This window comes from Dama dama, chromosome 8 (genome assembly GCF_033118175.1).
Source record: "Dama dama isolate Ldn47 chromosome 8, ASM3311817v1, whole genome shotgun sequence".
Taxonomy (NCBI): Eukaryota; Metazoa; Chordata; class Mammalia; order Artiodactyla; family Cervidae; genus Dama; species Dama dama.
The window spans coordinates 44,032,591-44,051,914 of record NC_083688.1 but is presented as its reverse complement, the minus strand read 5'-3'; the positions used below and the strand labels follow the sequence as shown (position 1 = coordinate 44,051,914).

General features: G+C 39.7%; 1 protein-coding gene across 3 annotated transcripts in view; it reads right to left on the bottom strand.

Annotated features, from left to right (window-relative positions):
* Nucleotides 1-6,391: 6,391 nt before the first annotated feature.
* ALS2 (alsin Rho guanine nucleotide exchange factor ALS2) overlaps nt 6,392-19,324 on the bottom strand; it is a 58,827-nt gene continuing 45,894 nt past the window's right edge. The window contains exons 24-34 of one of the 3 annotated variants that reach the window (XM_061149001.1): nt 17,623-17,756; nt 16,533-16,700; nt 13,025-13,142; nt 11,964-12,121; nt 11,007-11,129; nt 10,313-10,489; nt 9,559-9,604; nt 9,281-9,342; nt 8,557-8,706; nt 8,372-8,468; nt 6,392-7,720 (exon numbers count right to left, since the gene is read on the bottom strand). In XM_061149001.1, coding sequence (XP_061004984.1) covers nt 7,682-7,720; nt 8,372-8,468; nt 8,557-8,706; nt 9,281-9,342; nt 9,559-9,604; nt 10,313-10,489; nt 11,007-11,129; nt 11,964-12,121; nt 13,025-13,142; nt 16,533-16,700; nt 17,623-17,756 — 1,272 coding nt within the window. In that variant the 3' untranslated portion in view covers nt 6,392-7,681. Of the gene's footprint in view, nt 7,721-8,371; nt 8,469-8,556; nt 8,707-9,280; nt 9,343-9,558; nt 9,605-10,312; nt 10,490-11,006; nt 11,130-11,963; nt 12,122-13,024; nt 13,143-16,532; nt 16,701-17,622; nt 17,757-19,324 lie in introns of those variants that run through there. The other 2 variants (XM_061149003.1, XR_009693878.1) reach the window with 2 other exon arrangements.

Sequence of the window (19,324 nt, the reverse complement as noted above, 5' to 3'; positions counted from 1 at the left end):
CATAAGAAATTTGCTTTCTTAATGTTACTAATGTTTCCTAATGTTAGTTTAAAAATCAATATTTCTGTGAACTTTTAAAAATATAGTGATTATTAATGATGGCACAATCCTTCCCCATATTATGCTTATTTTTCAAAACAGTGCTTTCCACTAGACAAAGCTGAAAAAGCACTTGAAACCTTAATGACGAGAAATGGCCTGTACAAAAATGGCTGCTTCCTCTGCGTCAAAAGGCTGTGGACTGGGACTGAGACAAATGTTCAGTTTACTTAGTCTCCACAGCAATTCATTATTCCATACTTAAGAAAGGGTTTCTCAAAGCAAAACCTGCTCTTTCAAAATCAAAAATTTCTCCATGGAATCTGGGATACGATGCATCTCAAGCACTCAAATATTACTCAGAATTTTTAGCTCTTAAACATTGACAGAAGGGCAGACATTTGTATTAATAGATCTCTTCTGGTAACTGGGGGTCATCTGGCAGGGTCTCTTACCTGCAAGACTGCAAACATGCAACGCTGCTCCTATGCAGAGAAAGCTTTAGCAGGAAATACCAGTGGGCTATTAGGTGCCAAAGTCACCTCACTGTTCTAGATAAAACCTCAGTGCATCCTCTTTGATCTAATCCACGGAAGCCTAACCCCGCCTCACCACTAAATGACTCTTAAGCCTCCCCTGTTACAAATCTTCCTACGTGTTCCTAGCACTGGTTTCTTGCACTGGAAAGTCCAACATATCATTTTCAAACCTTCACTTTAGTATTTTCTGATGGCCAGCACATATAGCTAACCAAAAAAAGATGAATATTTTTGTTGACTGTTTCAGGAAAAGACACCCCCATGATAGACAACAGCATCTTTATTGAAATCTAAGGAAAAGCTGATACTGGAGAGTAAGCTGACTTATTAATCTTATTTTCTCACATTATGGTGAGGAAAAAAAATGGAAGATTCTTCATCCAGTAATAATACCTGATTTCCTTCTGGAAGTTCAGTTCAGTTCAGTCGCTCAGTCGTCTCCAACTCTTTCCAACCCCATGGACTGCAGCACGCCAGGCCTCCCTGTCCATCACCAACTCCTATAGTTGCTCAAATTCGTGTCCATCAAGTTGGTGTTGCCATCCAACCATCTCATCTCTGTTGTCCCCTTCTCCTCCTGCCTTCAATCTCTCCCAGCATCAGGGTCTTTTCCTAGGAGTCAGCTTTTTGCATCAGGTAGCCAAAGTATTGGAGCTTCAGCTTCATCATCAGTCCTTCCAATGAATATTCAGGACTGATTTCCTTTAGGATTGACTGGTTTGATCTCATGGCAGTCCCAGGGACTCTCAAGAGTCTTCTCCAACACCACAGTTCAAAAGCATCAATTCTTTGGCGTTCAGCTTTCTTTATAGTCCAACTCTCACATCCATACATGACTACTGGAAAAACCATAGCCTTGACTAGACGGACCTTTGTTGACAAGTAATGTCTCTGCTTTTTAATATGATGTCTAGGGGTCATAGCTTTTCTTCCAAGGAGCAAGGGGCTTTTAATTTCATGGCTGCAGTCACCATCTGCAGTGATTTTGGAGCCCCCCAAAATAAAGTCTGTCACTGTTTCCATTGTTTCCCCATCTATTTGCCATGACGTGATGGGACCAGATGCCATGATCTTAGTTTTCTGAATGTTGAGCTTTAAGCCAACTTTTTCACTCTCCTCTTTCACTTTCAAGAGGCTTTTCAGTTCCTCTTCACTTTCTGGCCTAAGGGTGGTGTCATCTGCATATCTGAGGTTATTGATATTTTTCCCGGCAATCTTGATTCCAGCTTGTGCTTCATCCAGCCCAGCATTTTGTATGATGTACTCTGCATATAAGTTAAGTAAGCAGGATGACAACATTCAGCCTTGATGTACTCCTTTCCTGATTTGGAACCAGTCTCTTGTTCCATGTCCAGTTCTAACTGTAGCTTCCTGACCTGCACACAGATTTCTCAGGAGACAAGTCAGGAGGTCTGGTACTCCCATCTCTTTCAGAATTTTCCACAGTTTGTTGTGATCCACACAGTCAAAGGCTTTGGCATAGTCAATAAAGTAGATGTTTTTCTGGAACTCTTGCCTTTTCAACAATCCAACGAATATTGGCAATTTGACCTCTGGTTTCTCTGTCTTTTTAAAATTCAGCTTGAACGTCTCGAAGTACACGGTTCATATGCTGTTGAAGCCTGGCTTGGAGAATTTTGAGCATTACTTTGCTAGCCTGTGAGATGAGTGCAATTGTGCGGTAGTTTGAGCACTCTTTCACATTGCCTTTGGGATTGGAATGAAAACTGACCTTTTCCAGTCCTGTGGCCACTGCTGAGTTTTCCAAATTTGCTGGCATATTGACTGCAGCACTTTCATAGCACCATCATTTAGGATTTGAAATAGCTCAACTGGAATTCCATCACTTCCACTAGCTTTGTTCATTGTGATGCTTCCTAAGACCCACTTGACTTCACATTCCAGGATGTATGGCTGTAGGTAAGTGATCACAAAATCATGGTTACCTGGGTCATGAAGATCTTTCACATAATTTTTCTGTGTATTCTTGTCGCCTCTTCTTAATATCTTCTGCTTCTGTTAGGTCCATACCATTTCTGTCCTTTATCGTGCCCATCTTTGCATGAAATGCTCCCTTGGTATCTCTCACTTTCTTGAAGAGATGTCTAGTCCTTCCCATTCTATTGTTTTCCTCTATTTCTTTGCACTGATCACTGAAGAAGGCTCTCTTATCTCTCCTTGCTTTTCTTTGGAACTGCACATTCAGATGTTTATATCTTTTCCTTTTCTCCTTTGCCTTTAAGCGTCACTTCTTTCCTCAACTATTTGTAAGGCCTCCTCAGACAACCACTTTTGTCTTTTTGCGTTTCTTTTTCATGGGGATGGTCTTGATCACTGCCTCCTGTACAATGTCACAAACCTCTGTCGATAATTCTTCAGGCACTCTATCAGATCTATTCCCTTGAATGTATTTGTCACTTCTACTGTATCAGTTCAGTTCAGTCGCTCAGTCATGTCTGACTCTTTGCAACCCCATGAATCACAGCACGCCAGGCCTCCCTGTCCATCACCAATTCCCAGAGTTTACTCAAACTCATGTCCATCGAGTTGGTAAGGAATTTTATTTAGGCCATACCTGCATGGTCTAGTGGTTTTCCCTACTTTCTTCAATTTAAGTCTGAATTTGGCCATAAGGAGTTCATGATCTGAGCCAGTCAGCTCCCAGTCTTGTTTTTGCTGACTATATAGAGGTTCTCCATCTTTGGCTGCAAAGAATATAATCAATCTGATTTTGGTGTTGACCATCTGGTGATGTCCATGTGTAGAGTTGTCTCTTGTGTTGTTGGAAGAGGGTGTTTGCCATGACTAGTGTGTTCTCTTGGCAAAACCCTGTTAGCCTTTGACCTGCTTCGTTTTGTATTCCAAGGCCAAATTTGCCTGTTACTAAAGATATTTCTTGACTTCCTACTTTTGCATTCCAGTCCCCTATAATGAAAAGGACATCATTTTTTGGTGTTAGTTCTAGAAGGTTTTGTAGGTCTTCATAGAACCGTTCAACTTCAGCTTCTTCGGCATTACTGGTTGGCACATAGACTTGGATTATTGTGATATTGAATGGTTTTCCTTGGAAATGAACAGAGATCATTCTGTCATTTTAGAGATTGCACCCAAGTACTGCATTTCAGACTCTCTTGTTGACCATGATGGCTACTCCATTTTTCTAAGGGATTCTTGCCCACAGTAGTAGATATAATGGTCTTTTGAGTTACATGTGCCCATTCTGGTCCATTTTAGTTCACTGATTCCTAAAATGTCAATGTTCACTCTTGCCATCTCCTGTTTGACCACTTCCAATCTACCTTGATTCATGGACCTCACATCCCAATTTCCTATGTGATATTGTTCTCCCCCCCCCCAATTATTTTTATTAGTTTGGAGGCTAATTACAATATTGCATTGGTTTTGCCATACATTGACATGAATCAGCCATGGATTTACATGTGTTCCCCATCCTGAACCCCCCTCCCACCTCCCTCACCATCCCATCCCTCTGGGTCATCCCAGTGCACCAGCCCCAAGCACTTGTCTCATGCATCCAACCTGGACTGGTGATCTGTTTCACACTTGATAATATACATTTCGATGCTATTCTCTCAGATCATCCCACCCTCACCTTCTCCCATAGAGTCCAAGTCTGTTCTATACATCTGCGTCTCTTTTTCTCTCTTGCATATAGGGTTATCATTACCATCTTTCTAAATTCCATATATATGCATTAGTATACTGTATTGGTGTTTTTCTTTCTGGCTTACTTCACTCTGTATAATAGGCTCCAGTTTCATCCACCTCATTAGAACTGATTCAAATGAATTCTTTTTAATGGCTGAGTAATATTCCATTGTATATATGCACCATAGCTTGCTTATGCATTCATTTGATGATGGGCATCTAGGTTGCTTCCATGTCCTGGCTATTATAAACAGTGCTGAGATGAACATTTGGGTGCATGTGTCTCTTTCAGATCTGGTTTCCTTGGTGTGTATGCCCAGAAGTGGGATTGCTGGGTCATATGGCAGTTCTATTTCCAGTTTTTTAAGAAATCTCCACACTGTTCTCCATAGCGGCTGTACTAGTTTGCATTCCCACCAACAGTGTAAGAGGGTTCCCTTTTCTCCACACCCTCTCCAGCATTTATTATTTGTAGACTTTTGGATAGCAACCATCCTGACTGGCGTGTAATGGTACCTCATTGAGGTGCAATATTGTTCTTTACAGCATCGGACTCTACTTCCATCGCCAGTCACATCCACAGCTGGGTGTTGTTTTTGCTTTGGCTCTGTCTCTTCATTCTTTCTGGAGTCGTTTCTCCACTCTTCTCCAGGAGATACTGGGCACCTAGTGACCTGGGGAGCTCCTCTCTCAGTGTGGTATCTTTTTGCCTTTTCCGGCTGTCCATGGAAGGTCCCCAACTAAGTGACTGTTCTGATCCTAACAGTCCACTCTCTATCTCAGGTGGGAGCTACCTCTTGTTTGAAAATTTTTCAGGGAGGTGTCAGCAGGAAGAATATTTGGAGGCAGTAAGAGAGGGTACATACCCCCTGGCAGCCAGGCAAAGAGTAAAGACCAAACAGCAGCTGTTGAGGTTTATCAGCCCTTTCATCCTAAATTACACAGATGGCATTCCTTTACTCTCTGTTGTAGATGGAAGCTCAAGCTAGGAATGTGATACATTTGTGACTGCTTGAGCACAGTGCATTTTATAAAAAGCACTTAGCTTTATTAAAAATTTGCAACTGTTTTTCTACTTATGAGTAGCCCAGCTATGAAACAACATCTCTGGCATCCGCAGTAGGAAAAAGCACTGGAATTAAGAGTAGGGAAATTCCAGTTTGGAGTTCCAGTTCTGATAGCAAGAAAATTCCAGCCTTTGCTTGTCTACAAGATCAAGGGGTTAACACCTGCCCCACGGGGCTGTGGGCATATAGCATGCATGTGTCAGACCTATGTAAGCTGTTGCATCAAGGCTAGGTATTTCTACTTGCAGGCATTGGCCTGGCGACTTATCCTTGAGGTTTTCCCAAGGGAATTGAAAATTTAGTTTTAATATGCTTTCTGAAAAGTATAAATACAGTATGAAGAGTCAAGTAATGGAATAACTGGCTTTCAAGACTCCCAATAAAAGAAGGAATTGTACTCTTCTCTTAGAATTAAGATAGCCTGCTATCATTTGAGAACTTTAGTAGTAGGTTTCAAGTCTGTCAGTTTCTAGAATTATACCTCTCTCTCCCTCTAAAGGGGTCATTCAGTAAATTTGTCTTTACAAGCCAAATGTGAAACTTGTGTGTGTTTATCCCCAAATCAAAACAACTGCTAATGGAAACTAAAGTGCTTAACATAAACTAAACTTTAAGTGTTGGTCTCTTTCCAATAATGAGAGGCACATCCTGGTAAATGCTCCCCAAGAAGACATTACAACTGGTATATAATTAACTAATGCCTAATATTTTTTGCCAGAATTTTAAATCCTCCATTTTCCCTTTTCTGAATCTGTTTAGGAGGGGGAAAAATTTAACTTGTAACTATCAAAATACATCTTATTCAAAGAAATAATAGTACCATTTCTCTTAAGACCCTTGTCCTCAGTTTATTAGGGTCAGAAATTTAATTTGTTCTTGTCAGCAAAGGTCCTATAAGTTTATGTCTATTTTAAAGAAAGAGAGCTCTAAAACTCTGTGGGATCTCTGAGGCCTGTACAGAGGCATGGATTACAACGCAGGGGGCAAAGCCCCCACCCCCAAATAACTAGACTTGGATTTCTTTTAAATTTTTAGGTGGCCCAGTGTCACTTCTTTCACAATCATAAAACAACCTCATAAATACGAATGTCTTTTATTATGAAAATTGCTGTGACATTACAGCCAACATTCCAAAACAGTATTTTAATAAACACTTGTCTTGATTATAAAGTAGAGCAGAAACCATGATCCTTTTTCAAAATCAATTAACATCTGCAGATGTTACCATGAAGCAGAAGGAGGACACTCCGAATGCTCAGCCTGGTGTGGAGGAGATGAGATGGGGAAGAGCACCTATGTCATCTAGAATAGCTACTAGTGTTGTTTGTACAGTGTAAACCAACCACTTACAACAGGACATTTAAAAACGGTGAAAAGCAAAACAATAAAAGGCTGAGGTGTCACAATACTTTTGAGATGGGAAAAGCCAGAGTGAGTTTCCTTTTCCTTCCCCTCTGTGAGTTCAGTGCAAGGTACAGGGAAGAACCACAATACTAGGTCAAGGATGGATGCAGTTCTTTGCTTCCACATTTCCCAGTCTCCAGTCCTATTCTAAAAAACAGCCTGCAAGCAAAAACCCTTCAGGCTTTCACAGGTCCTGGAACACGGCATTTGCACGTGGATGAATGAGGTTCCACAGCAGCTCAAAGTCAGTGTCTGAATTCCAGTGTATCCACTCTGGAGCACTGTAAGGAATCCAAGAACACAATTCCTATGTTCTTTCTCATTGGGAGGCAGCAGACTCCTATTTGGGAGTGCTCCATGTTTGGGGTCAGGGTGTAGAAGTAGTAACTGCACAGAACCTTGCCATCACGAATAAATGCCCTGGTGGAAAAACTTAGAAAAAGTTAAAATTGCAGTTTAAAAGTTCCTCTTTCCCCTCCCCTCAGCAAAGAAGCATGGTGCACACATGATTGCAAGGAATTTTGGAAGGCATAGTGTGGCTACTATAGTTTCAAGTACAAAGTGTTCCTTGCAAAGGGGTCTGGGGTGACTGAGGGCAAACCAGAAACTCTAAAACATTCATCAACCTCTTTAATGTAAGAAGCCACACTGAGAATTTTGTCCTACAAGTTCATGAGCTGGCATACTCTTTACCACAGGAAGGGATAGCCTCGTTTTTCCAACAGCAGATGCATGACACTTGGGAAACTAATCTGACTTCTACCTCCTTTCCCGTCCTCCCTTTCCACCACACAGTCTTTTATTCTGGGCTCAGAGCTCCAACCACTAGCAAGGCTCAGAAATAACAACCACAATAATACAACATCCTAATTTCAACACTGTTCTTTTTCCTGCTACAGGAAGACACCAGATGGTGCTGGAACACTCTGAACAGATAATCCAGTTGTCAAGCTGTTCGGCAGCCTAATTAAGCTTCTCACGCTGGATCTGGTAGTAACATGCCTGAAAGAAAAGTTCAAAACCATTTAAAACTTACTTTAAAAGAAATTACATAAACATAACAATGCACATGGGACTAAGAAAGGAACTCCTTTACGAATACTGAGCGCTCAACAAAATCAGCTGCTTTCATATTTTCCCCTGTTTTCTTCCAGCCCCCCATCCTATCCCACGTCTACTTTGCCTAGTTATTAATTAGTAGAAATAAAACTTTGTAAAATTCTAATTCTAAAACAGACAAAAAAATTTTTTTCCAAGCTGTTTAACATCTGTCATTAAGCAGAAATATCTTAATTTGCTAAGCCACTTCTGACCGGACATTTAGAATATGCTGATGATCAGTATAAGGTATACAAACAAGTGTAATCAGAATCACCAATATGTTTGATAAACACACAGGTTGATATTAAGCATCATTCCAGACCTACTGAGTCAGAGGATTGGATAACTTGCTTTAGTAATTTGAGACTGACCGTTTCTACTTTTCTTTAATATAGTATATATTTTAAAATATTAACAATATGTGCTCCAAAGGCACTTAATGTTTGCATTGAAGTTTTATATAAAAGAAGGTGGTTAATGAAAGAGTCACAATATGGCAAATGAAGGAGAGATTTTAACATAATAAAGTATTAAATAATATCTATACTTTACCTTCAGAGTAGTGAACATTATACCCTGTTCTCCATGCTGAAGATATGGGTCCATTAGATCCTCGATGAGGTGTACCTCAGAGCCTAAATTCCTAATCCTGCCCCAACGAGAAAGAGATATTGAGTTACTTCTGCTTATATGTACGTCCTACTTCTGAATTTTTTAAGTCAGAAGAGATTGGTCACCTGGCCCGGAGCACCACATATAAGAAAACAGGGAATAAGTCATCCATGGACCACAGGAAGTCTTCCTGAAGTGACGCCAGGACACTCTGAGAGATCTCTTCAAAAGTCTGCTGGATGACTTTCAGTTTGTCTGATGGGGTAAACGTTGTGCTATTGTAAAAAAAAAAAAAATTAAAAACTAAAAATAAATGACAAAATATAGACTCTGGTTGTTTTCTTAGTAGAGCCATTTGATATTGTTTGACAATATACTCTAAGGGCTCACGTGCCTTAAGCTGGACACATCAGGCAGAAGGAGTCACTGGGAGGGATGACCTCTGTAAGCTTATGATTCTTTGAGGAAAGAAGCTTCCAACTATGAATGGTTCACATGAAAGAATTCACTAAGTCACAGATCACCTCCTTTTACCCACCTGGAACCTTATTGTCCTAATACATGCTCTTCGCTGAGTAAGAAGCTTAATTTCCATTTGGCTAAAGATATGATTATGTAGATAAATTTCTGGGTATGTTCTCCACCACTTCTGTAAATGCAAGGGCCTTGTAGAGTAAAAGGTAACCCAAATGTCTCAAGAGTCTTTCTGATACCCAGGCTGAGTTTGACACCATCTTGGGGGGTTGGGTGTGGGGGGACTAGAGTTTAGGTAAATATAAGATCTCATTAATATCTTAATAAACTAACCACTCCTTTGATTTACATAATTTTCAACAAAGCAGAGATCACCTGATCTGCTGCAGACATTCCACAGCTGAGGCAAAACAAGCATCTTTCGTGGTTGGCAAAACCTGCAAAAAAAAAGGACTGATAAAGGTCAAAGAAGAAAGCTGTCTTTTGCAGTGACAATAAACATAAGTGACACCAATCACAGAATGTGTTATCTTAAGTGAGTAACTTATACTTGTATACTACACTATCAAAGTAAAATGGAAATTTTTTTGCTATCTCTAATGCCCCACAGCAAACAAAAGCATATTTGCTAAGGAAACTAAAATTCACTATACCTTTTTACTCTCTCCAAGGACTGACAAGGTCACTGGCCAAAATTTCCTACAATGGAATCCATACGTTGTTAATATGTGTTTGTGTCTTATGGTAGATTAAGACCCCAAAAAACAGTTAATGACTAGATTGACTTCCCAGTCCCCGCTTAAAATAACTATTTCAGTTACTTAGTTTTTACTATTGAACCAGTCCATTGAAAAAATTTACTTTCCAATTAAGGCTCAATCACTTTTTTCTAATAGCACAAATCTATAATTATTGGATGCTGGGGTAATCAGCTTTATCATAACACTTCTAGAAAGTATAATTATTGAATGTTTCCTTGGATTACAGGAAACAACACCCTACAATAAAAAAGGGCACTTCTAAACTTTTAATTAGAAATTGAGGATGGGAAGGGAGGGAGCGAAGATAAGAGAAAAGAAGGGAAAGAAGAATGCCAGAGACTGAATACAATTAACTTTTTCTGAAAATGTGAAGGTATGTACTTGGCTTTGAAGAACTGCAAAGTATCAGTCAGGAAAAACTCAAATTATTTACATATATTCAGAAGAATAATCAGATTTCAAACTCACATCTACAGATTCTCAGAAGTAAAGATTTTTAAATATCACTATTTTGCTAAAGACAGGCAATAAGTAAATAAACTACAAATCATATATTTAATTAAATATCAAACTACCAAATTCCTGGTAATGCTGTTTGTATTTTGAGTTAAAACCACTAGATCCCATTCATAATTACTGTACTGACCTCTGCACCCCAAGGAAGCCCAAAAGAGCAAGGTCTGCCTGCTTATTTAGCCGGAGAACACATTCCCAGTAGACGTCCTCCTCACGATCATTGTCCAGGGCGTACAGCATGAACAGCGGTGGGTAGAGCCGAGGTAGGAGCACCGGAAGCAGTAACCCAGAACCTGTTACCACATAGCTACAAAACAGCACAGGGAGACGGAGAACCCTTAATATTAAAACCGAACATTGAATCAAACATGGAGCTTCATTTTCTACAAGTGGAAAGTAAAGGTAGGAAATTTTGAGTAAAGAAGCAGTTCTATTACTTCTTTTATGTAAGCAGTTAACATGAGAAGTTTACCTATGGCCCCAGAGTTTTGTCTTGGGCTATCTGTGAATTCTTTCCATGGGTTCAAAGTCTAAATGAAAGCCCACTGTGTTTCCATTTTAAGGCTGACTTCTCTGTTGAACTGGGGCAAAATGATATACTTTGCTCATCAGGCTTTGTGCCTAGTCATCTGTGGTTACAGTTTCATGGCATTTGGCTAACAAAACTTGAGACCTAAAAGAAACCTTGGAGATCGCCTAATCCAACCAAACTATTTTAAAAAGAAGGAAACAGATCTAGAGAAAAGAATTTTTCCTGGGATTCTCTGTGTAAGATCACTTGGTTCCCATCCTCTTCTTCACCATCTCCACCCAGCTCTACTCACCCTGGCTCTGGTGATTCAGATCTGGAATCTGACTTCCCAGTGCAGAAGGATTTCCTTTCAGTCGGCAGAGGGGCGGAGAGAGGAATGGTGCTGCCCTCTTCAGGAAGCTCAGGAAATAAGAACCTAAGGAAGAATAAAAAAATCATACAGTTACACCTTTAGAGTGAATAAAAAGTAAAAACACATTTCCATTATTTAATTTACTTAAGGACCAATTAAATCAAGCTTCATATCAACTATTAATGAAAATGTTAATTCCCTTAAGAGTCTTAACTAATGCTTAATTACAGAATAGAATTAGCAACATAGCTAATGAATGTGTGTGTGTGCTCAGTCGTGTCCCACTCTTTGCGACCCTGTGAACTAGAGCCTGCCAGGCTCCTCTGTCCATGGGATTCTCCAGGCAAGAATACTGGAGTAGGCTGCCAATTCCTCCTCCAGGGGATCTGCCCGACCCAGGGATTGAACCTGCATCTCTTGTATCTCCTATACTGGGAAGCAGGTTCTTTATCACTGCACCACCTGGGAAGCCTGACAGGATATAAATACTCAAGGATAAAACTTCCTATTAGACTTTGTCTTCTCCAGGTTTTAGGTTAGGCTAGGTTTTAGAGACACAACTTTGGCCTAGAGATTAAATCCAAATAAGACTCCTATACATCATACCAAAATTGGTATTAAAGATTTATTTTTAGCCTTCTATTATACTTAACGAGTAAGAAAGACATAAAGGAAATAAGTTACAATGGCTATGAACACAAAGTAAAAATGTGTTTTCACTAATCTCCTGAAGGATCTGTGGCATAAAACCATTTTCCTGATGAATAATTTCTGCAGTAAAGGGGAACCATTCATGACTCCTTGCAAAGCTGTAATCTCTAGATTCATGGTAAAGCCACCCAAGCATGAGTATAAACTAGTATTTCCACACCTTGGTGACATGAAAAGCTCTCTCACCTCACCAGTTGGAAAATTCGCTTAAGGTAGGACTTAATCTCCTTCACAGCCTCCTGCAGTAGCCGGCGGTTGGCTCCCACACCCACATATGTCATTCTATACACTGCAACCAGAGTCTCCACGAGCCTGCCCAGCGGGTGCAGAGGAGTGTCACAGGCCTGAGCAGGAAGAAAACCAACGCAGCCAGTGTGCACCAACAGCAGAAACAATCAAAATAAACAATTTCAAAAATGATAAACAATTTTCAAGGCATCAAGAGACTACTTTTTGGACCAGGAATATTTAAATGCTTCAACTTCTCTGAAAGCATTAATTCTACCCAAATTACATGGAGTAGGAACTCTTAATCAAAGAATCCTATTAACATTTTGGGAAAATAGCTTTGGATATACTGATACAGAATAACATCATTAAAAGGTTCTAAGGGCATTCCCTGGCAGTCCAGTGGTTAAGACTCTGCACTTGCACTGCACAGGTTCAATCTCTGGTCAGAGAATTGAGACCCCACATGCCGTGTGGCCTGGCCAAAGGAAAAAAGAAGAAAAAGATAACATACCTTAAATGTCAAGAAAAATACATGAAATGTTACCTTGCAGAAAACTGAATACTGAGAGTTGAAACAGTCACTGCTCAGTCCCCCTGATTTCTCCTAATACTCCTTCCTGCACCCCTACCTCCATGCACGTCATACTTTAAACTGTGGTCTGATTTCACAGGGTTGGAGAAGGCAGCAAAGGCAGTAGAACCACGGGGTGAGGGCAGAGTGCCTTCTTTACAGAACTTCTAGTTTGCCAATGTTACAAACAGAACGCCATTTTAAACTCTGACCCTAGATGTCCAGAATCCCCTTGAACCTTTACAACACTTATAAATTTCTACCACCATAATCAGCCAATCTTTAGGTGGAAATGTGCTTTTAGCAGTCAGAGAATTAACAAAAGACATATTAAAAAAGCAAAAACAGGATATGAGTAACAATAACCTGTGAGTACATTGAGTGATATACTGTGTTAGTTGTATCATTAATTAACAAGATCAGTATGGTTCCGATTCTCATTTACCTTTATTAAATATTTCTTAATGTCATCGTATTTCTCCACGGAGAAGGCACCAACATGCTGAGGAATGAATTCCAAACTCTCTAGTGTCTGAGTCTGTGAACGACTTAGTATCTCTGGGCTATAAAAAGGGAAAAGAGAGCCTATCATGTATTTTAAGAAAGCAAGATAATTTTAAGTGCACATGAAGCTCTATTAAGGATGAAATGGGGCAACCATCAGTGTTCAGCCCAAATGTGCTTACAACTTCTAACTGTCCTGTATTAGATTTATATAAGTTATTTAAAACAGTACTTAATGTTACTCCACACAAACCACAATAAATTAAAGAAAATGTTGTGTCAATATAAACCCTGGTGTTGAAAAACACTGTAGTGTTAACCTGAAGAGAAAACTGGTGACAGACTTGTTAGTGAGGATAGAAATGGAATAAAGGGGAGAGGGAGAACTAAAGAATGAAGGATGAAATGGAAATGAGCTCAAGATGTAAGGGGATAATGTGGTCACTACAACAGGTGGTGGGGTACGCACACAATGGCAAAAGGGAAGCTTCGGATGAAGAGGTTAAGACAAAACACACACTAGCCATCAACTGAACTTTTTCGTATTGGCACTCTATCATTAGATTATAATCAATGAGAAATCAGAAACAGTACACAATTAACACTGATACTATTTTAATAGTATCAATGAACAAATAAGATCTTTGTGGCAGCAATGTGGTTTTACACAAAAGTTCATTCATTCTCACTTCTTGGAAATACCCAACAAGAGTTAACCAAAGTTAACTGGAGGACTCAAGTCTCAGTGTCTTGGCCCAGGGGCTCTATCAGCGAAGGCTGACCAACTGCATCCCACAAGGACACATCCACAGCTTTAATCAATCCTGGGAGTTTCCATTTCTTTCACTACTACAGTAGGAGATAAAACTCATAAACTTCATGAATGAAACACTATTATCAATTCCCATTGATCCCCAATACAGGAAAAAACAAAACCAAACCTTCTTTCTATACTGCAGGGATTAGCAAGTTCTTTAGATTCAAATGCTAATCAGCGCTTGCAGAAGTGACTGGCCAAGTTACATACAGAAACATGAAGAATGGCAGATGGAAAAGCAGGAAAAAGAAAAAGGAAGACAATAAGAAAAAGAAAGAAATGAAAAGTACATCTATAATTTTTCTTTCAGCACTTCCAAATCATTGTACCATTTCCTTTTGGCCACCAAGGTTTCTGACAACAAAGATGCAGCCATTTGAACTGCTATTGCCATACATATGTAATGCATAATTCTTCTGTAGCTGCTTTCAAGATTTTTTCTTCCAATTTGACTATCACATGTCTGTGCATGGATATCTGGTTTTTTCTAGGATGAAGTTTGTTCAGCTTCTTGAATGTGCAGGTTTATGTGCTGGGCTTTCACCAAACTTGGGAGTTTTCAATCACTACTTATTCAACTATTTTTTCAGCTCTGCAATTTTTCTCCTTTCCTTCTGGGATTCCAAGGACACAAATGTCAGACTCTCAGGTCCTTAGAGCTCCGTTCACTTTTTTTTTCACACTCTGTTGTTCAGCTTAAATAATTTCTATTAGTCTATTTTCAAGTTTACTCACTCTTCCACTGTCATTTCCTATCTGCTCCTGAGTCCACCCAATGATTTTTAAAATTTTACTTACTGTATTTTTCATTTCAACAATTTTGATTTGGTTCTTCTTTATACCCTCTATTTCTTTGCAGGTATTTTCAATTTTAATATTTGTTTCAAGGATGTTTACAATTGCTCATCTGAATGCTTTTATAATAGCTCCTTTAAAGTTCTTGTCATATAATTCCAAAATCTAGGTTAGGGGGTCATGGATGTCTGTTGATTATCTTTCCCCTAATAAGTTGAGATTTCATGGTTCTTTGATTACCAAGTAATTCTGGTTTATTTCCTGGACATTTTGAGTATTATGCTATGAGATTCTGGGTCCTGTTTATATCCTATTGAGGATGTTGCATCCAAAACATAGTAAACATAGTAGAACTGAAACTGTTGTCTTTACAAGGACCTGCCTATGAAGCTGGCCCTTGGGTGGCACCTGGGAACCAATCCCCTATGCGAATATGAAGCATTTCCTAACTGATAAGGGTATTGTGGCACTGCCCGTATTAACAAAGTGATTTACGGTGAACATGTGCTTCCTTCTGGGACTGTGGGATTTTGGCAGCTGGTAGGCTTAAGATGCCTATGTGACTGGTCCTCAGTAAACACGGGGGGCAGTTCATCTCTGATGGGCTTTGCTGAGCAGAAATACCGTGTGTTGGGGGCTGCATTTTACTGCCTGGGGAAGAGTGTGCTGTATGTGAGCCCTCAGAGAAGCAGCGAGCACGGGAAGCGTGCACGTGGATTCCTCCAGACTCCGCGTGTGTCTTCTTCCCCCATGACCAGCTGTGGAGCCTTGCCGTGTTGCTGGAACGACTCTGACCTGTGAGCACAACTATACGCTGAGTCACACTGAGTCCCTCCAGTGAATCAATGAATGTGTGGGTGACCTAGGAGTCTCTCAAACACCTGGTATTTTGTTTCAGCTGTCTGTGGGCTATGGATTCAGTGTCAGGCCACGTCCCGTGGGCCATGCAGGCCTGTCTGGGTCTGTTCCGCGAGTGCCACTCAAGCGTTGGTCTGGGACCTAGGTGGACTGCTTAGCTAATCAGAATCAAATCCACACATGAACAGGTATGGGGTGAGTCCAGGAGTTCATAAACAACTTATCAGGGTTGGTTTCCAAAGTTCCTCTCTATGACCTCCCCAGCATTTTCTGATTCCCCCTGTAGGTAAGGCTTCCGCCTGAAACTACCCACTTCCATAAAGCAGTGGGAGGACAGAGAGAGAAGCCAACACGGCAGTGGGTCTGGCCCTGACTCCTGGCCCTGATGACCCACCAGGGAGAAGGGCCCACCCCGGGAGAGCCCTGGCTCCTCCAGGTACTCCTGGCTGCTCCAGCTGCTGCATCGCCGTCCTGCCATGTAAGTGTCTGTAGGCTGAGGCATGAGAAAGGGGAGGAGGAGAGAGAGAGAAACCAGTGTTCCTCCTCCACCCTTTCTGAGCTCTAGGAGTCTCTGGTATCTTTAGCCAGAAACAGAGGCGTTTTTCTGGATCCCTACACCACAGTGTGTGCGCCTAGTTTCAAGTTATACAGAGTTCAAGCTGAGAAACGCTGAGGTTAAAAAGCTTGTAAGCTCTCCACTGGTCGGGTGGCACGCTGAATTCAGGTGCTCTCCCCCAATAATCTGCTGACATGTGCTCTTCAGAGTTTTGAACAGCTCACCGTGTATTCTGCCTGCATTTTATATTAATAGTTGAGTTCAGCAGAAGACACGGGGAGGCGTGTTTTATCCATCCTTACCCAGAAGTACATCACTGACTTCTAAACTGTACTTAAAACCTAAATGTGGAAATCCTTAACAACCTACTCGCTTCAGGTTTCGTCTCCCACCAGGCTCTGTGCTGGGCAGGCATCCACGCACCTGTCTCTATGCTGGCGCCGACTGGTGGTCAGGGCCACAGCGATATTGTCCCACGCTTTCCAGACTTCCCCTTGGCCTGGGTTCTCACAGCCGAGCTGATGCCAGCACTCATCAAACACGGCTTTCCACTTTTCATCAGCTGGTACCGCCAGGTTTCCAAGCTTCCTGCTAATAAGGTTATGTCAGCCTTTTACTGATCACTTATTTTTGTGCAAATATCCTAAGGAATAGAAACTTTCTAATAATATACGAACTGTAAATACTTCTGTGACAAAAGCTGCCCAAGTAGATAGTGGCTCCGTTGTTTAAAGACTGAATAGAAAGTGTAAAGGGATGGTTTTTAGCTGCTTAGTGTTTATTAGATACTAAAGTGTATGAACTGTTAGGTATGAGGCACATCAGATTTGTCTCCTTTGCTTTCTACATTTCTACAAAATTAATTTTGAAAAACTGATTCCTACTAAAAAGAGAAGTTTCTGTGCCTTGCATATCTCACAGTGAGAGCTGAAACATACATTATGCACCGGCTTCTAAAAACACTCTTTAAGAATAAACATGCTACAGAAAGCGTATCACGCTCCCATGAAAACAAAGGATCTGAGATGCTATCAAAATACAAAAACAAAGCAGAAGCTGGAATCAGTAAAGGAAAATAAACGTGCCAAAAACCTAGAGAAAGAACACAATACACTTAGTGACTTTGATTTTTTCCCATATATGCAGCGTATACTATTCCACTTATTGTATTTGTAGGACTGAGCTTTACTTTTCAAAACCAAGTTGTGCAGGGCTTCCGTTTTAAAAGGTTCTCTTTCGATCAACTTGGATTCCTGTACCATTAACAGTAAGATTATTCCTGCACATAGAACTTTCATCAGTTTAAACATTTATGCTCTGAGGCTATAATCTAAGACAAGACTGTAGATTTAGCTATCTGTAGCAGTGTCAGTTTATGATTTGGAGTTATACACTGCTTACAAAAACAGATTTTAAAAACTTGTTCTACATTTGAAATATTAACCACTTTTTACAAAAGCAAGACAACTCAAAACATTCAATAATTAATACATAATTAACAGTCATTACTCACAAAGCTTTAGGTCTGTCTTTATCACTCTCATACAGACTAGGCTTGAAGTATGTTCCAGTGATTTTGATCCCAGATCCCCATTCTCCACTAAAATAACCTTCAATGTAATCTCCATTTGGCATAGTCAGTGTTCCCTAGGTAATGGCAGAGAAAATGTGGAATTACAGGAAGTATTTCCAGTCTTAAAAATCAAGCGGGGGGTGGGGGGGGAGTGGGAAAAAAAAAAACAGCACTAAATGGTTGGCATTTTCACTTTTAACTAGTCCCTAATCCTTAAAAAAAAGTGTATGTACATGCATGTGCAAAAAGAGTATATGAAAATAACCCATGGGTTAAAGAAAAAGAAATAACAAATAAAACTGTTAAAATACTTTGAGCTGCATAAAATGAATACACAACTTATCTAAATTGATGCAATGCTACAAAAGCAGTGCTTAGAGGCAAATTTAAAGCTGTAAATGTTTATATTATAAAAAGAAAAATCTGAAATCAATAATCTAAAATTCCACCTCACAAAATTAGAAAAAAGCAAACTAAACCCAAAGCAAGAAGATACTAAAGATTAGAGTAAAAATCAATGAGAATGAAAATAAGAGATAAAAAACAATGAAACCAAAAGTTGCTTCTTTGAAAAGATATGAAAACTTGACACACATTTAACTGGATTGACTAAGAAAAAAAGACCAACACTTAACTAGACTGATCAAGAAAAAGAGAAGACATAAAATAGAAAATCAAAAAACAGAGGATTTTAAAATGCAATAAGCTATAAACAAGTAAATTCTTAAAATGTCAAAATATTTGAAAATATACATTTCACCAAAGAAGACAGATGAATTGCTAGTAAGTACTTGAAGATATGCTCTATAATGAGATTATTAATCACTAGGGAAATGTTAATTAAAACCATGAGGTTTCAGTTCACATCCCCTAGAATGACAAAGAGGAAAAAAAGAAAATAATACTGGCAAAGGTGTGAAGAAATTAGAATCCTTATACATTGACTCTAGGAAAGTAAAATGATGCAGCCACTTTGGAAAATAGTTTGGCCATTTCTTAATATGTTAAACATCAATTTTCCATACAACCCAGCAACTATACTCCTAGGTATCCACCTGGGAGAAATGAGAACACATGTTCACACAAGAAGTGGAAATGGAAAACAGAAACAAACTCAGAGACAGAAAACAAACCTGTGATTTTGAAATGGGAATGGATAGGATGTGGACAAATTAGGGGTATGGGATTAACAGACACAAAGTACTATGTGCACAGTAGATAAGCAACAAGGGCACACTGTATGGCACAGGGAATTATACCCTTTATCTCGCAATAACCTATAATAGGGGCAAAATCTGCAAAAAGACTGAGTAGTCATGCTGTACATCTGAAACCAACACAGTGTTATAGATCAATAATAATTCAATTAAAAAAAGAAGAAAAGAAGTTGTAGTTAACTTCACTATACACAGTAGCCTAAAGTTGAAAACAGTCTAAATTTGAAAATAATCCAGTGCCCATCAACTGGTGAAGGGACAAAGGAAATGTGGTTTTGGAATGCTGTTATGCAATAAAAAAGTAATCAAGTATTGCGCATGCCACAATACATAAAAATCTCAGAAACATACTAAGTGTGAGAAGCCACACAAAAGAAAACCCTTGTTGTGTGATTCCAACTACATGAAAGGACCTGAAAGGGCAA